General features: G+C 38.1%; 1 protein-coding gene across 3 annotated transcripts in view; it reads right to left on the reverse strand.

Annotated features, from left to right (window-relative positions):
- The window catches only part of ANGPT1 (angiopoietin 1), a 244,865-nt gene that overhangs the window by 83,660 nt on the left and 145,001 nt on the right, over window positions 1-16,204 (reverse strand). For all 3 annotated transcript variants that reach the window (XM_081816399.1, XM_081816398.1, XM_081816400.1), the window contains 2 exons: window positions 11,521-11,676; window positions 495-616 (listed from right to left, as the gene is read on the reverse strand). In XM_081816399.1, the coding sequence (XP_081672525.1) occupies window positions 495-616; window positions 11,521-11,676 (278 nt within the window). The remainder of the gene's footprint in view (window positions 1-494; window positions 617-11,520; window positions 11,677-16,204) is intronic.

Here is a 16,204-nt window from a genome sequence, read left to right on the forward strand (position 1 = left end):
AATGTGGGAAAGGGGATGGTGAGCAACTCTTGAATCAGCTTTATAGGTAAGTAATTTTCTGGGAAAAATAAAATTTGCTTCTCTCTGGTGCAAGATCTCTGAATTCAACAATCTCATAGCTTTGTACAAGCTTAAGGGCAGGTAGAATGACAATTCAAGTTACAGAATTTCAGAGACGATTTTTTTTTTTCACTATTGCTATAGATGTCATTCTGCTGAAAATTGTCAGTATTTTGTGTCACTGAATTTAGTCACAGAATCAATTCTTGTGGCTATGGTGGGATTTGAACAACTAAACATTTGATAAATTAGTACTAAAAGTTATAAAAAGCAAATATTTCAAGAGTGTAAGCAATAGTATTATTTGTATTATATTAAATTGTCTCTATATTTCCTTTTTTTTTGCACACCACCTCAATCTTTTACGAGTTGACAGAGAGGTGAAGGATAAAAATAAGTACATATGTAAATATTTGGAATATGATAATCCTCACCTGTTTTTCTCATGAATCTTTAGGATTTCATTTGTCTGTTGAAGAAGCTGCTTCTCTAGCTTGTATGTTGATAATGAATTCTCTAGCAGTTGTATTTCAAGTCGAGAAGTTTGATTTAGTACCTCAAGATAAAAGATAAAAACATTTCAAACTTTAATCACAAAAAGTGAAAAGAATTTTTGTTTTTTTTATTTAGCTGTGTTTTCTTTTAAAATAGTATTTCTTCCAGAAAAATCAATTAAATGGCCTACATTCTACTAATTAATGCTTTGCAATGTGTCTTAAACATGACATTCATTTGAGATTGAGGTTGCAATTGAATGAGAAAACTGAGTTGTTAAATCCATTTTCATATTTAAGTTTCATGTCCTAAATCCCTAAGATAGTCTACTTTATATATATATATCCCCAATATTGATATTATATACATGTTATTTCTGAGATAAGAATTAGTACAGGTCTTAGATATTGTACATAACTAATAACTAAGAGGCAAGTAAGATATGCTCACTTTGATCCCTCACCTTACAAAAACCAATTATAAATGTGCAAACAACTCTTGACATAGTTTAGACAGATTCAGGACCACAGGGTCATTGAACACCTATCATACTTGGTCACACCAGCCAGATCATTTCATAGACATGGGCACATGTTAACGGAGGAATTGCTACCATCACTTTATAAATGAAGAAACGGAGGTTCAGAAAGAGGCCAAAATCCACAAAGGAACCAAAGGAAGAACCGGGTTTTGAACCCAGACAGCGTGACTCTAATTTTAATGCTCTACACCGTTAGTTAAACTGTCCTGGGTCTTAATCTGAGGAAATGAAGTGACCAGGAACCCAGATTGCACTGAAGACAGATTGTAGTTACCCTTTCAACTGTGCTATACTGGGTGCTCTAGAAGCCATAAATGTTCAACTAATTTTGAATCATGAAGACTCATGTTGCTAGCCAGGCTTTAATATAAATGAGTCTATGAGCCATGAACCCAAACCTACCCATCCTCCAAGCAAACATCATACACTGCAATCCTAGAAGATACCTTCAAACTGTGCCAATGTCTTTGTTCCTCCCTGTCTCTGTTCTGTCCACCCCCAACCCTGCTCTTCTTTAAGGGAGGTAAAAAGGGCAAGGAAAAAAGGATAATTAGCTTTAAAACCTTCCTACATCATTTGAAAACTTTTATAACCACCACACTTTTCTTAGAACTACTTATTGAAAGGGAGCTGGAAAACCTTCTGGAGAGTCAATATCAATCTAGAGGTCCACCTCTAAAAATGACATCATTAGAGCTTTCCCCCTTTTCTGCAGCAGGTCGAAACCTGGGATTATATCAGATGCACATAACTTTTTCAAAACACACTGATATGACTAGGGCTCACTTGGGTTATAAGAAGTTGTGGGGGAAAGGGATGTATTTGCAAGGGACCAGGACAGGGGCTAGGGTGAGATGAGAGAGGCAATTGCCTCAATTGCAAAATTTAAGGAGGTGTCAAAAAGATAACATTTTAATGCAACGTTTTGAAAGATCAAAATTAGTGGAAAATAATCCATGTTGAACACAGCATAATCTTAAAATAAAGATAGGATCTGCTTCTGCACATGTATTATTATTTATTTTTGTATGACTTGATCCCATTCTCCTCACTCAAGTCCCAACCCTGCTAGGCGGGTGTGAGGCAGAGGGTGAGAGAGTGGGGGGGGGGGGGAGAATGGCGAGATGGGGCATTTGTGCTTTAAAAAAGTTCTAAGGTTCTAAGATTCATTTTTACAATTGTCATAAATTAAGATCTGAAAGCCATTCGGAACATTACTACTACTAATCAATAACTTAGACGTGTGGAGTGGTTTAGAGTTTTAAAAAATATTTTCCTATTCTGACTCACTTCATTTGAGGAAAAATAGGAGCAAGAGGAACTGGGATTTGAAGACAGAATTAGGAGTAGCCCAGAAGACAAAATGGTAGAGAGCGTAAAGACTGGGGATACACAAGAGGTGATTTGAACTGTTAAACATACTTTTTGTCCAGGTAAGTTTTCTGTTTATTAACTAGAATTACAATTTATTAAATAATTAAATAGGGGATGAGGCATCTGATCTTTTGGTGACACTGAGAACAGTGCTTGGCACAGAGAAGACAGTATTGATTGAATGAATGAAAGGTACTTTGTCTCACTGAATCAGGCATATTATATGTAGTTAAACAAAATCTATTTTCTCCCTTATTCACCACACTCTCTCATCACACTTTCTGAGATTCTCAAATACCAAAATTTTCATTTTACAAAGAACAAAAACTGTTCTTCTCCATGTCTGAGAAGAACATGAGAGAACACTGAGAACAGAATGAAACTATAACAGCTCCTAATTTTTCTATACTTTGTCCTACCTCCAAACTGTTTGCTACATGATACCAGAATGATCTTTTTAAAAACATAAATCATGGGCTCCTGGGTGACTCAGCTGGTTAAGTGTCCAGCTCGACTTCCGCTCAGATCATGATCTCAGGGTCGTGAGATGGAGCCCTGCCTCGGCTCCCCACTCAGGGGGGAGTCTGCTTGAGATTCTTTCTCTCTGCCCCTCTCCCTGCTCATGCTCTCTCTCTCAAATAAATAAATCTTAAGAAAAATAAATATATAAATCACATTATGTCACCGCCAATATTAAATATGCTAACGGCTTCTCCTGGCAATCAGAACAAATTCCAAAGTTCTTAGCCTGGCCCACAAGGTCCTACATGATCAGAACTCTGCTTACTTCTCAGATCTCATCCTGCCACTCCTGTCCTTGTTTATTTTGTTCTAACCACACTGGCCTCCTTTTTGTCACCCCAACATGCCAAATTCATTTCTACCTCAGGGCCTTTGCACTTGCAGTTGCCCATACCTTTCCAGATGCATGGCTGATTTCTTACTCAATTCTTGCTTAGGGAGGCCCTTCCTGGTCACTGTCTGTAATATAACTCCCCACCAACCTCCATCAAGTCATCCTGTTGTATTGTCTTTAAAAAATCATTACTACTGGAAATTATCCTGTCTGTTCATTCATGTGCTGTTTCTCTACCCCACGAGGTTGTCAGTTACACAGAGGTGGGACTTCCATCTGGAGCCCTCCAAATTGCCAATGCTCAATGTGGGGTCTGGCACACTGGCAGTCAGAGCTATATCATCTGCTGGATGATATGCTACACAATGGACAGTGAGTTATTTTTCAAGCTGGGTCATTGTCAGAGAGAAGGTAGCAGGTCACATGAATGCTAAATGGGACTTCAGTGATAACAATCTAAAATCTAAAACTAAAACAGCATCTGAATGTGGAAGAAGGAGGGAGACAAATCCCAGATCTCATTTAGTCCAGGCTAGGTGTCAGGTCATCTCTGACACTTTTGAGCCCAAATGTCAACCCCTTCTCTTCTTTCCACATCACCTTGACCAAATAGCTGCTTTATTTCAATTCTCTCTCCGCTGATGTATTAAACTAGGCCTGAAGTTTAAAAACTGAAGAACTGAGAGAATTGTACAGGAGACTATGATAAACTGACCACTTTCTTGCCATGTGTCTATGAAACTTGCTGCTTAGCAATAATCTAAGTGTTCCATTAAAATGATAAAAGGCATTTTATTCTTCAGTCTAAACATATTCCAAAGCACATCTCAAAGAAAGAAAGAAAGAAAGAAAAAGGAGGGAAGGAAGAGGGAGAGAAGGAGGGAAGGAAGGAGGGAGGGATGGGAAAGGAAAGGAAGGGAAGGGAAGGAAAAGGGAAGGGAAAAAAAAGGAGAGCAAAGAGTATGTGAAAAAAGCCCCCAAGGAAAAATTTCAAACCTTAAATTTTGCAGCATATACCACAGAGTAAGGAAGACATAAGACTTGAAACTGAGGATTTATGGACTCTAAAATGTTAGTTCTTCATTAAAAAATAAACTAAAATTGGGGTACCTGGGTGGTGCAGTTGGTTAAGCCTCTAACTCTTGGTTTCGACTTAGGTCATGATCTCTTGGGTGAGATTGAGCCCCACATGGGGCTCCACGCTCAATGTGGAGTCTGCTTAAGACTTTCTCTCCCTCTCCCTCTGCCCCTCCCCCTGCTCTCTCTCTCAAATAAATAAATAAATCTTAAAAAAAATACACTAAAATTTAAAAATAAAAATGACCAGTTTCTCAAACCAAGTGAGTTAGAGAATTTCAGCCAGCTTCCCTTTAATACTTTAAAGAGTGCCTCTGATCTTCCTTAAAAGGAAAATCTCCCTTGAAAGAAATTTTCTTTCACCAGCATATTAACTTTGAAATCAGCCTTGTTTGTTGTTTGTACTTCCTTTTACTTTATATTTTTCAAATGAAAAATATAACACAAAGTATGATGTCGTGGCAATTAGATTGTTACAGAGAAATAAAGGCAGCTATGTGTTCAAAGAACCAGAAGATCACCATTTTACAAAATTGATGAAATAATTTATTTGGTCGGTGATGGGCAGTGTGACAAAGTACCACCCTCCAGGTTATCTGTTAATTTCCAAGAGAAAAGTGGACAACTAAGATGGAGAGATGTGGAGGCTTCTATCCTAACCGAGTTAAAACAGCATCACTGAGAGGGGCAGCTGGGTGGCTCAGTCGGTTAAGCGTCCGACTCTTGATTTTGGCTCAGGTCATGATCTCAGGGTCATGGGATCAGCCCCACAACCCCCTCATGGATACCAAGTTGTATCCACGCTCAGTTCCAAGTCTGTTTGTCCCTCTCCCTCTGCTCCTCCCCTGGCTCGCAGGCACTCTCTCTCTCTCTCTCTCTCTCTCTCAAATAAATAAATAAATAAATAAAATCTTTAAAAAAAAATAGCATCACTGAGAGTGTGGCAAGCTGGCATTTGTGCTTCCTGATGAGCTGTAATAGGATGTAACGAGTAATTCTATAAAGTACTCCCACCACCATGTTCAAGTCAATCTAACTGAGCCTTTAGACTTAACTTCTGGTTTAAAGAAAAACCACGGGGAATGAATGAGTAAATTAAAATGTATCATAAAGAAATACTCAGAAAAATTCAGGAATCTGGGATAGTATACAAAAATAATTGGTCTGGTTTCTTAAAAACCTCAAGAAAAAAAAATTGGAAGATTGATCTAAATTAAAAGGGACTATTACATCTTAAAAACTAAAATGCCTATAAAATTTTGGGTAGAACAACTGAGGAAATTTGAATGTAAAAGGTAATCTGAGAGAATTACTGTTAATCTTAGCCATGATGATGTTATAGAATTAATACTACATAATTATTGTATGTAATATTTATATTTTATTTATATTATATACAAATATATATTACATTTATAACATAAGGAAAATCTCATTGGGTTATGGAGTTTAGTAGAGACAGTACTTACATTACAGAGCTAATCCACAGAGGAGTCAGATCAGAACCCAGGTAGCCTGTCTCTGGAGTCTGACTTCTTTCCTATAGGCTCATGTAGCTATACACAAGAAGCTTCTCTCTGGCTAAGAAAGCAACCCCCACCCCCAACTGCTATCAAAATGGTTTCTTTCATATCACCATTACATCTGCTTGTTGTAGCTAATGACATCCAAATTCTCACTCCACTCCAATGCTAAACTAGCACTATGAAGCAAGAAAGTGGCCAAATTTCTCTTGTTCCTTAGAGTACAGAGCATATGCTGTCATCCGATGTTCTTAGTCGGTCAGAACAATTTTGCAGTAGAATGTTTCTGTTCAAAGTCCTATTCTGATCCATCAGCTATTTATTGGTATATATAACAATCAATATACAACCTTTAGGACATTACCTTTGGTCTTGGGAGCATTGGGCTGAAATCTACAGAAATTAAGGGACTAATATTAGTTCATGTAATCATTTGACAAGGATTTATTAAGAGCCTACTGGGTACCAAGAGCTGTTTTAAATCCTAAGGATAGAGCAGTGAACAAGACAGACAAAATCCTTGCTCTCTTGAAGTTTGTATCCTAGTACAAGGGTTGGCCAGCTTTTTCTATAAAGGGCCAGATAGTAAATAGATTGGTGGGCCATATGGTTTCTGGTACAACTACTCAACTCTGCCTTTTTATTGGGAAAGCAACCATACACAACATATAAATGAATGAGTTCAATAAAAACTTTATTTACAAAAAGAGATTGCCATTCAAATTTGACCTGTGGGTCATAGTTCACTGAGACCTCTCCGAATGGGTCATCAAACACTTTTTCCAGACCTTGTGAGAAAGTTAATTACCATGGTATTTTCTTTGGATGACCCATTAGCAAATTTGTTTTACTGCCATTTTAACCAGGCCAAGGTTAAATATTTATTCAGCTCTTCTCTCTTCAAGTTAAAGAGATCCAATGGCTCAACTTTGAGAGCTGCCCTTTCAAATCTATTTCTGTCTAGAGATTGATGCTCATTGATTAAACTATTCCTGAACTGGCTTAAATTTGCAATTGTACGATTGAAGTCCAAACAACAGGTGTGACAGTTCGTGACCTCTGAGAGGCAGATGATAAAATGAGATTAGATATACAAGACATTTATTAGGGGGAATGCCTGTAAGGGAAAATTGGGAAGAAGACAGAGTTGTCTAGGAGTACCTTTTGACTAGGATGCAGGTTTAATCACAGGGAAGGAAAGGAGATTGAGTGAAAGTCTTAGCCTCCATGGCAGTTGTGAGAAAGTTCAGTAAGGCTAAAGGAGAGCCCTTAGCCAAAGTCATGTGTCCGTGGAGTCCAACAGTTCCCAGGAGCAGATCTGACTAAGTATCGCTACCACAATGTGTCACTGGCTTGAAGTGGCCACTGGGAATTGTGCCCTCTGCACCAACACAGTGATGTATTTCAGAGCACAGCAGCTGGGGCCGTTGCTCAATAAAACCCCCATGGTAGAAGATTGGAAAGATGCATTTTTATGGCTATATGAAAAGACTCCACAGCTAATTAATTTGATAGAAAGTTAGCAAAGAAATGGTTCGGGCAAGTTTTACCTTATTAATTCAATTAAGCTCACTGAGGATAAGGATTGCTTTACTTATGGTCGTATTCTATACCGTACCTTTTAAAATCTCTTACATCAAGGAGATACCCAAAATATACCTTTTAAAATTTAGTTAAATCCCATTCCTTACACAATGGTTCCTATATAATTGGAAATTAGAGGAAACTCAGCCTAAGTGTCTAAGGAACTGCCCCATAGCTACGCAGCCAGCAAGTGGCAAGGACAACCCTGGATTCCGGGATTGCGTGAGACGATGTGTAGGTACGTGGTAACAGCAATGGCAGCAGTGTCTTTTTTTTTTTTTTTAAGATTTTATTTATTTATTTGAGAGAGAGAATGAGAGGGAGAGAGCACATGAGAGGGGGGAGGGTCAGAGGGAGAAGCAGACTCCCTGCCGAGCAGGGAGCCCGATGTGGGACTCGATCCCGGGACTCCAGGATCATGACCTGAGCCGAAGGCAGTCGCTTAACCAACTGAGCCACCCAGGCACCCATGGCAGCAGTGTCTTTATCATCTATAGAAAACATTCAGTTGTTACTATTAGGTTCACATTACTTTTGTTTTATCTGATTTCCATCTTACCCACTGCTTGGACCCATTTAGTGTCTAGAACCTTAAAGAGAGAAAGGAATCCTGAGAAAGGCAGAATGCAGAGAGAGCCAGTACAGAAAGCATGTAGACTCTGATGCCAGACGTCCTGGGGTCAAATCTTTGCTCTAACATTTACTATTAGTTGTTTCACTCAGGGCAAGTTGCTTCTCCTCTCTAGCTTTCAGTTTTCACATCTTTAAATGAGGGATGGTGACAGTACCTACCCCCTAAGATTTTTATTAACTTATTAAATAGCTAATATTTGTAAAATTGCTTAGAACAGAGCTGCACACCAATTACTAGAGGTGAATTTTAATGTAGTTTGTCTGTTAGTGTGCCTCTAATCAAAACTGGCCTGTGGTAGAAGCCAGAAACGGACTTACATGACAGGAAGGGACATGAAGAATGTCTGAAACTAACCCTTTCATAGTGCACACTCAGAAAGAGGAACTGGAAGTAAAGGAGATGTTGGCACAAACTGATAACAGAGTGAGAAAAACACTGCAAGTGAGACTAAGGAGGAAGGCATGGGCATGGGGCGCCATTCTCACCGCCTTGGCCGGCAGCGTTATTTAGATGTGCTCATTATCTGTTTCTTTTCTGATTATGATGCTTATTGAACACACAAGTATTTTTAAATGGCATTGCTGTAAAAATGTTTCTGCCACCTTTTGTTAAGTTCAAGTCTAGAAGGTCTAGAGAGAGGACCAAAAAGCAGTAAGTTACTTATCTTTATAACATCATCATGTAAAAGTTAGAACATGAAAATATATTGCAAAACCACTGTTGTAAGTTCCTAAAATAACCGAGAACCTGAAGTCAGTTTAGGAAAAGCAACACATACCTATGTGAAACAAAGTAAGATTAATATGGGAGCAAAAACCTAGCAGGAGCAGGCTTGCATAGCACAAAAGGATCTACTGGTCCTTTTTTATAAAAATACTTAATATTTAAGAATAGAGTGCATTTAGGTTAAGGAATAATTTAGGATTCATTTTGTAACTTGTTCCTGCATCTGTACTTGAGTGCACTTGAGTGGTTATGTCTAAGTAGAACATGTTCTGTCGCAAAGGTTCAACTAAACATCCCATATACACAAATGTATATACAGTTGCATGAAAATTTTTTGGAGCATCACAGCTTAACAGACAGCATAGACAGTTGGAAGACATTAAAATGAAGATGAAAAGAATACCCAGGATTTACTTAAGGTAGGACATAGCTGGTCTGAGCCATTGTCTTCCTTCTCTACCTCCCTCTCATTGCAAGTTCTGATAGATTCGTGATTTTTTAGATATGTACTATGTTTTAGCTATCTTAAAATTCTTCTTGGTGCACCCAATAAACTTTCATTGGCCTTTAAGGGCTATTTAGTTTTAGCTGTTCCCATAGACAGAAGGTTTTTTTTCTATGAATTTTCTCTACTATTTTCCATAAAGTACCTATCTCTTAGCCTTAAGGATCCAGAACAAGTTATTACCTCTTGAAATCTTATATAGCATGCATCTTAATGGTTTGTGGAGAAGAGTACGCTAACAGTGGGGTTCCCCCTGCCGCCCCTCCTCAACTCCAATTCCTAGGTGAAAAGAGAACAAAAACAACTCAAAAGGATTTGGGGGATAGAAAAAATAAAACCCTGCCGTGTAGATCATTAAAACTTATAACATAAATGCATAAAAATTTCAAATGTTCACTCAGGTGTGGTAGTATTAATTGTGTTGTTCCAGTTTTTGAATATATAGAATGCTATGTAGGAGATGGTGGGTCCTCTGTTCTTATAAAAACAAGAGAAAATACACTCATATCATTTATACCACCAGAAGTCAATGTTTGCAGATCACCAAGCTTGCTTGGTATGATGATAAATGATTTAAATGAAGTCTCATACTTTTTAGTTATAATACATAGTCTTCCCTTCCCCATCACCTGTGGTTATCAATGATAGTGTGCAGCAAAAAATATCTTCCAAAGCCCATGTGATTTACTGCTCCAATGTAATCCACATTTAAGTTCTTATTTAGTTTAATTATTAGCATTACTAATCAAGAGGGATAGAAAAGGAAAGAAATGAGAATGCTTCCGTCGGAGTGCCAGATTCAACTCACCAGCTGTATCAATATGGGAAAACTGCTCAAACTTTTCTGACCTGTCTGTTTTAAATGGCTTTCATAAAAATCATTTGTCCCTGGGAAAGTTGTCTGTGTAATATATGATTCTCTACCCATATAAATCGTCATTTTTCTTTATCTTTAAATATCATTATATGATCAATGATGCCATTAACAGAAATGAAATAAAATAGAAATAAGGTTCATCTTATTTTTGAATTTATATTGCTAAAATATTTAAACAAGTAGGCCATTAGACTGAGGCGGCTCTGATGCCTTGGGAAACTACGTAAGTAAATCAAAGCCTGAGCCAGAGTCAGTGCATTTAAATCCAAGAAAATGAAAGTTAGGAACAATCAATTACAGCCAAGGAGGCCCCCTCAAATAAGGCAACTGCTTAGGCTATAGTCCATCAAATAATTTCCTTGCTTTGCTTCTGCATCTTCTCTATTCAAACCTTCCCCTTAGCTCCTACAGTAGACTGTTCCTAACCACTTTCAGCTAAGCACTGCTCAACTTGAGTTGATGTATGCCCAAATAAATTCTTGAAAATTCTGATGAGCCTCAGTGTATCTTTTAAAATATATTTCAGCTTTGCTTCCAGAAATCAATTACAATGAGATAAGACTCATCCTCTGGGCTTCAGAATGGCAAATGGAGTAACCAAGAGATCATCTTCAAATCACCAAAAATATTGGCATTAAACTGTAATGGTAGGTTTGTGACTGATGATTAACAGGCATTTCACTGATTTGTAATGAAATAAGTATGACTGTACATAAAGAAGTATGTCATTGTCCAGGGTGGGATGACACAGATATTATGTGGAGAAAGAGTTTCAATGGACTTCTCGTTATAAAATCATGCTGAATAAAAAAATCTACACATTGCTGATCAGTTCATTTGGGTTTTCCTGCCTGTCTACTGACTGTACCAAACCTCTGCAGGTGCCCTCGTGGCCAGTGTACTACCAGACACGAAGCAGGACAGGTCAAAAATGCACATCAAAGGCACCAATTTGACCCAAATGGCTATTTTGTTTGACACATATCATATCACAGTTGGTAGCTGCAGTGTTTATTTGAATTTCAATGCTGATTAAGCCCTTTGCCAGTCTTGTTTTTGCAAACACACGCAAAGCTAAATATACCAACCCTCGTTAAATCAAAAGAAACGTGAGAGCGTCAGGCAGTCATTGTTGTTATTACCAATAAACAAAAAATGTGTATGTTTCCCCAATCTCAGTGGTGAAATGTGCTCTGTGTTTACGGAGTAAGCTAAAGGGGGAAAAAAATCTCCATTAAGAGTTTGTCGACTCTGGCTCAGGGCTGTACCTGGGTCTCAACATCTGTCAGCTTTCTGGTCTGCTCTGCGGTCTGAGAGAGCAGGCTGGTTCCTATCTCGAGCATGGTGGCCGTGTGGTTCTGAACTGCATTCTGCTGTATCTGGGCCATCTCCGACTTCATATTTTCCACAATGTAGTTCTCAATCTGGAGGAGATAAAGGACAAAACATACTACATTATAAGCGAAGTCTCTCAGAGCATGTGATATTTACAATGACAAAACAAGACACAGCTGGCAAATCAGCCATCTGGCAGGGATCCTCTGCATTTCTGGGAGCTGGGGAAATGGGAGCCGAGCACACAGGAACCCAGTTGCTAACAAATTCCTAACAGACTGATACATAATATATACTCATCACAACCATAACGAAAATTTGTACTTGGATAGTGCTTTCTTATTTTCTACAACTCCTTCAACCCTCACAACAAAGATGTGAGTTAGGCACAGATGGCCTCATTGTTTTTTGTGGGGTTTTTGTTTGTTTGTTTGTTTTTATTTGTAGCTGAGGAAACAGAATCAAAGGTCAATGATGAGCCCACAGTCACCCAGCAAGAATGCAGCAGTGTTCACACGATAAGTTAAATCTAAATTTTGGTTCTCCGGTCTTTTCATTATAGCATATTGCCCACTAATCTCTGAGAAAAATTCAGCCTCCCGCTTTCATTGCTGTAATGAAAAGTAAAAGACCATGCTGGGTTAAGGGAATTACACAAGGAGTGGGAGGGGGGCAGATGCCCAAAACACAAGCTTTTAAGGGAATAGTAAAGTACAGGCAACAGTATACAAAACAAGCTGCAGAGCCACAGAGCCAGCTAAAACCACTCTCAGTGCTCCTTTGAAAGCTCAAAAATAAATAAATAAATAAATAAATAAATAAATAAATAAATAAATAAATAAAAAGGCACTGAAAGTATAACCCATAAAGCAGCATTTGCCCTCCTCGCCTTGGGTAACATTTAGTCCTCTATGGTGCCATCTTAGAGAATACTATGGTTGTAAAATAAATTGTACCATGGGGGCCAGGAAGAATTATTAAGTGACTCACTAGGAGGGAGGCTGCTAGGCACTGGAGAGAATAAAGCCAAGCATAAGCACTGCTTGAATAATACAGAAGAAGCCTACACCTCCCCGTCGGTGCACGTATTTCTCCCCCACCACCGTGTGGTGACTACATTTTATTACCCAATTACACATATGGGGAAATTGCATCCCAGAGAAGTCAGGTCCAAGGCCACACACCACAAAAACAGCCAGACTTGAATTTGAGTACTAAAGTCCTTAACTTTCATACCAACACTCTTAACCACTTGATAACTCTGCCAAGTTGTGCTTCACAAACCAGGTTCCAAATCATTAACAGCTATGTGATTTTTCCTGATTTAGTGGGCCATAATACATCCACTATTTTATAATCCATAGTAACATTATTGTCATGTAATAAATATAGTCTAAAGCTAAATTCCCCTTTGTGAAACTTTGGCAGCTCACTTCCTAACACCATCTCTTGCTTATTTCTATTTATCATAAATCTGCCCCAAGTGAAAGAAAATGAAAGGTTAGAATCAAACTTATATTGTTATTTTATTTATTTTTTTTAAGAATTGATTTATTTATTTGACAGAGAGAGAGACACAGCGAGAGAGGGAACACAAGCAGGGGGAGTGGGAGAGGGAGAAACAGGCTTCCCGCAGAGCAAGGAGCCCGATGCAGGGCTCGATCCCAGGACCCTGGGATCATGACCTGAGCCGAAGGCAGACGCTTAACGACTGAGCCACCCAGGCGCCCCTCAAACTCATATTGTTATTAATAAATTCTGACTATGTCCTTGGTCAATATAAAGTAACTCCCCTTCATTCTTTATTCCGAAATTAGAAGTAGAGGGGGAAAAGATCAACCTACAAACATTTGTTATAAAACAAATACAACATAGGTTAGAATAAATATCTAGAAATTATCTTGACAAAACACAAGGTCTCTAACTTGGCTTTATGCCAATTGCACGAACAGATTTAAACAACGATAGAAAGGTAATGGAAAGGAGGATAGGTCAGAGCAGCAGACAGCTTTGTTTTGGATTCTGCATCATGTTTCCCCTTTCCTCATAACATCTTTTAACTTTCTTTTGGGAAGTTATGAATGGGTGTATTTTTAAAAAATGGCAGGTGAATCTCCATCATGGAGGTCATACTCACCATAGATAGCTGACATTTCTCAATTGTCTATGTGGTAGGCATTGAACTAAAAGTGCTTTCTTTTTATAACAGTACTTAAACCTTGCAATAAGTTTATGTGGTAGGTATTGTTAGAGCTGCTTTACAAGTAAGACTATTGAGGCCTAGAAAATCCACAGCAATTTGCCCAAGAGAAACAATAAGAACCCCAATGCCAAACTCCACATTCTCAATCTCTAATCTATTCAACTTAGCACTATTTAATTACTCTGCATTTTATTGTGTAGCTCCTCAACCTTGTGTATCTATCAAAACTATACGAGAAGCATTTTAAAAAGGTACGGCACACCAGAACTCTGAATCAGAATTTTCAAGGTTATATACTAGACAACAATATATTTTAAAAGCTTCCCAATGTAATTCTGATTTAGGCAAAGACCAGTGTTTCTCAAAGTGTGGTCCACAGAATAACTGCCTATATGAGTACTGTTTGTGAACAGGCTGTCATGAAATGAAGAAACTGTGCCAGAATGCAAATTATCTACGTCACTAAGCGCACTGTTACTACAAATGTAGTGTGTGTGTAGGAGCAAGACTCTCTCAATGAAGAAAGTGATGCTCTAATGCTTTAATTTATGTTCTGGAGCAAGCTTCTTACCTTGTTCGCAAAATGACAACAATTTCCTTGAGTAGCAGTGATTTAGACCACCAAATTTATTCAATGTCATATTCCCTGCTTACCAAGAAAGTTCAAATAACAACTTGGTTTCCCATGTAGATTTGTCTAGTGAGAGAGAATTCACTAATCAGTGAGCTCCAATACAGAGCTGCTTGATAATTATACATCACTTTTTTAAAGTAGGTTCTATGCCCAGTGTGGGGCTTGAACTCACAACCCAAAATTCAAGAGACGCATGCTCTACCAAATGAGCCAGCTAGACACCCCTATACATCAACTTCTTCTGCAGTTGGTTACTGGGAGTTATTTCCCAGAGCTTAATTGGCTCTGGGTGTAATATAATCATATGTTTCAGTCTCCATAAAGGAGGACACCCTCTGGCATAGAGTTACTACATCAAGGTTCAGCTGCTTTGTGATTCTATCTTTGTTAGCTCCTATGTATTCTGTATTATTATGGTTTTTTCTTAACTGTAAAAGTTAACACCAGCAAAGCAAAGCAACTGCTTTATGTAGGCATTCATCACTAAGAGCCTCCCAATTCTGCTGACCCTGTTGCAGCAGTATAGTAGGTCTCCAACCTATACTAAAATTCTTATTTGGGCTGCCATGATTAGTAACATATATATAACTCAAGTTAATTATTTTTTAATCAAGTGCTGCTCTCTCTAGGAGTAACTGCCTTTTAATGCAAAAGATAATGGCACATTTAAGAAGCAAAAACCAGATGTAGTTGATTTAAAGGCTGAGGAGGGAGGCAGAAGTCAATATACAATGTGAGATTAATAAGGAGGGCTACTTTCATTTTATCTCTAAATATTCCTATGTAGATGTAGAACTGTGAAATACATCTTGATGTGTCATGTCAGCCAGGTTCAGGAAAGATTTGTAACAAATTCAATTGTCCTCATATATTCCCTACCCTTTTTAAAAATATGTTTGCAGAATATGATGGCTACTTCAGGTTTTAATATTTTAGAAACATCTAAGATGTCAAGTTTAAGCTTAGAAGTTGCTGACCACAGATCTGAGAAATTATAAAGCAGGAGACTCCCAACTGAAGTATCAAATTTGACTGTACTGCCACTCAGTGTCTGACTCCAGATAAAGTGCTGTCCAAAAGACCAGCAAGAGAAGGTAGGATGGCATTTGAAATGAGATAATGAACAATGAATGATGTTTAAAGCAAAGAAATAATTTTAAATTTGTGAAGTGATATAGTGTTTACAAAAAGCTTTCATATACGTTGACTGGATTATTACACCTTAACCCTACATGGGGAGTATTCACTCTATTTTATGGTTTAAGAGATGGAGCGGAGCCTTAGGTGATGATAGAGATGAAAGAAAGGACTCAACTCTACCTTCTGATGTTCCACCAGCTTCTGATTTGGGGAAACTGCTCTATTATTGGACTTGTTGGCTGGTTGATTGATTGATTAATGAATGATTGGTTTCCTTTTTGGCTAGTTCACTGAGAATTAATTTACGCATTCCTTTGAGAAAAACATACATCATTAGAGGGTGATTACTTTATTCTGCTTCACCATATTGGAGGCCAAGTTAATCTGAAGGGAGGTGAGAGGCTCTAGAGCCAGTTATATGGAAAGTTCACTTTGCTAGCACTTTTAATGCAATGGATCATTAAAAATCCTTTCATCAATTCCTACCTTTTTTGCTTAGTATGCAATTTATAACATATTTGTTTTCTTCTACCCATTCTATTTCTTGCAAGCTATTCTAAAATATAACAAAGAGAATAACAACAGCACGCTAAGCCTCTACTAAGGTTAGGTAAGTACCTGACTGATTTCCTTGTAACAG

This window comes from Leptonychotes weddellii, chromosome 4 (assembly GCF_054177405.1).
Source record: "Leptonychotes weddellii isolate Sample4059 chromosome 4, ASM5417740v2, whole genome shotgun sequence".
Classification (NCBI taxonomy): Eukaryota; Metazoa; Chordata; class Mammalia; order Carnivora; family Phocidae; genus Leptonychotes; species Leptonychotes weddellii.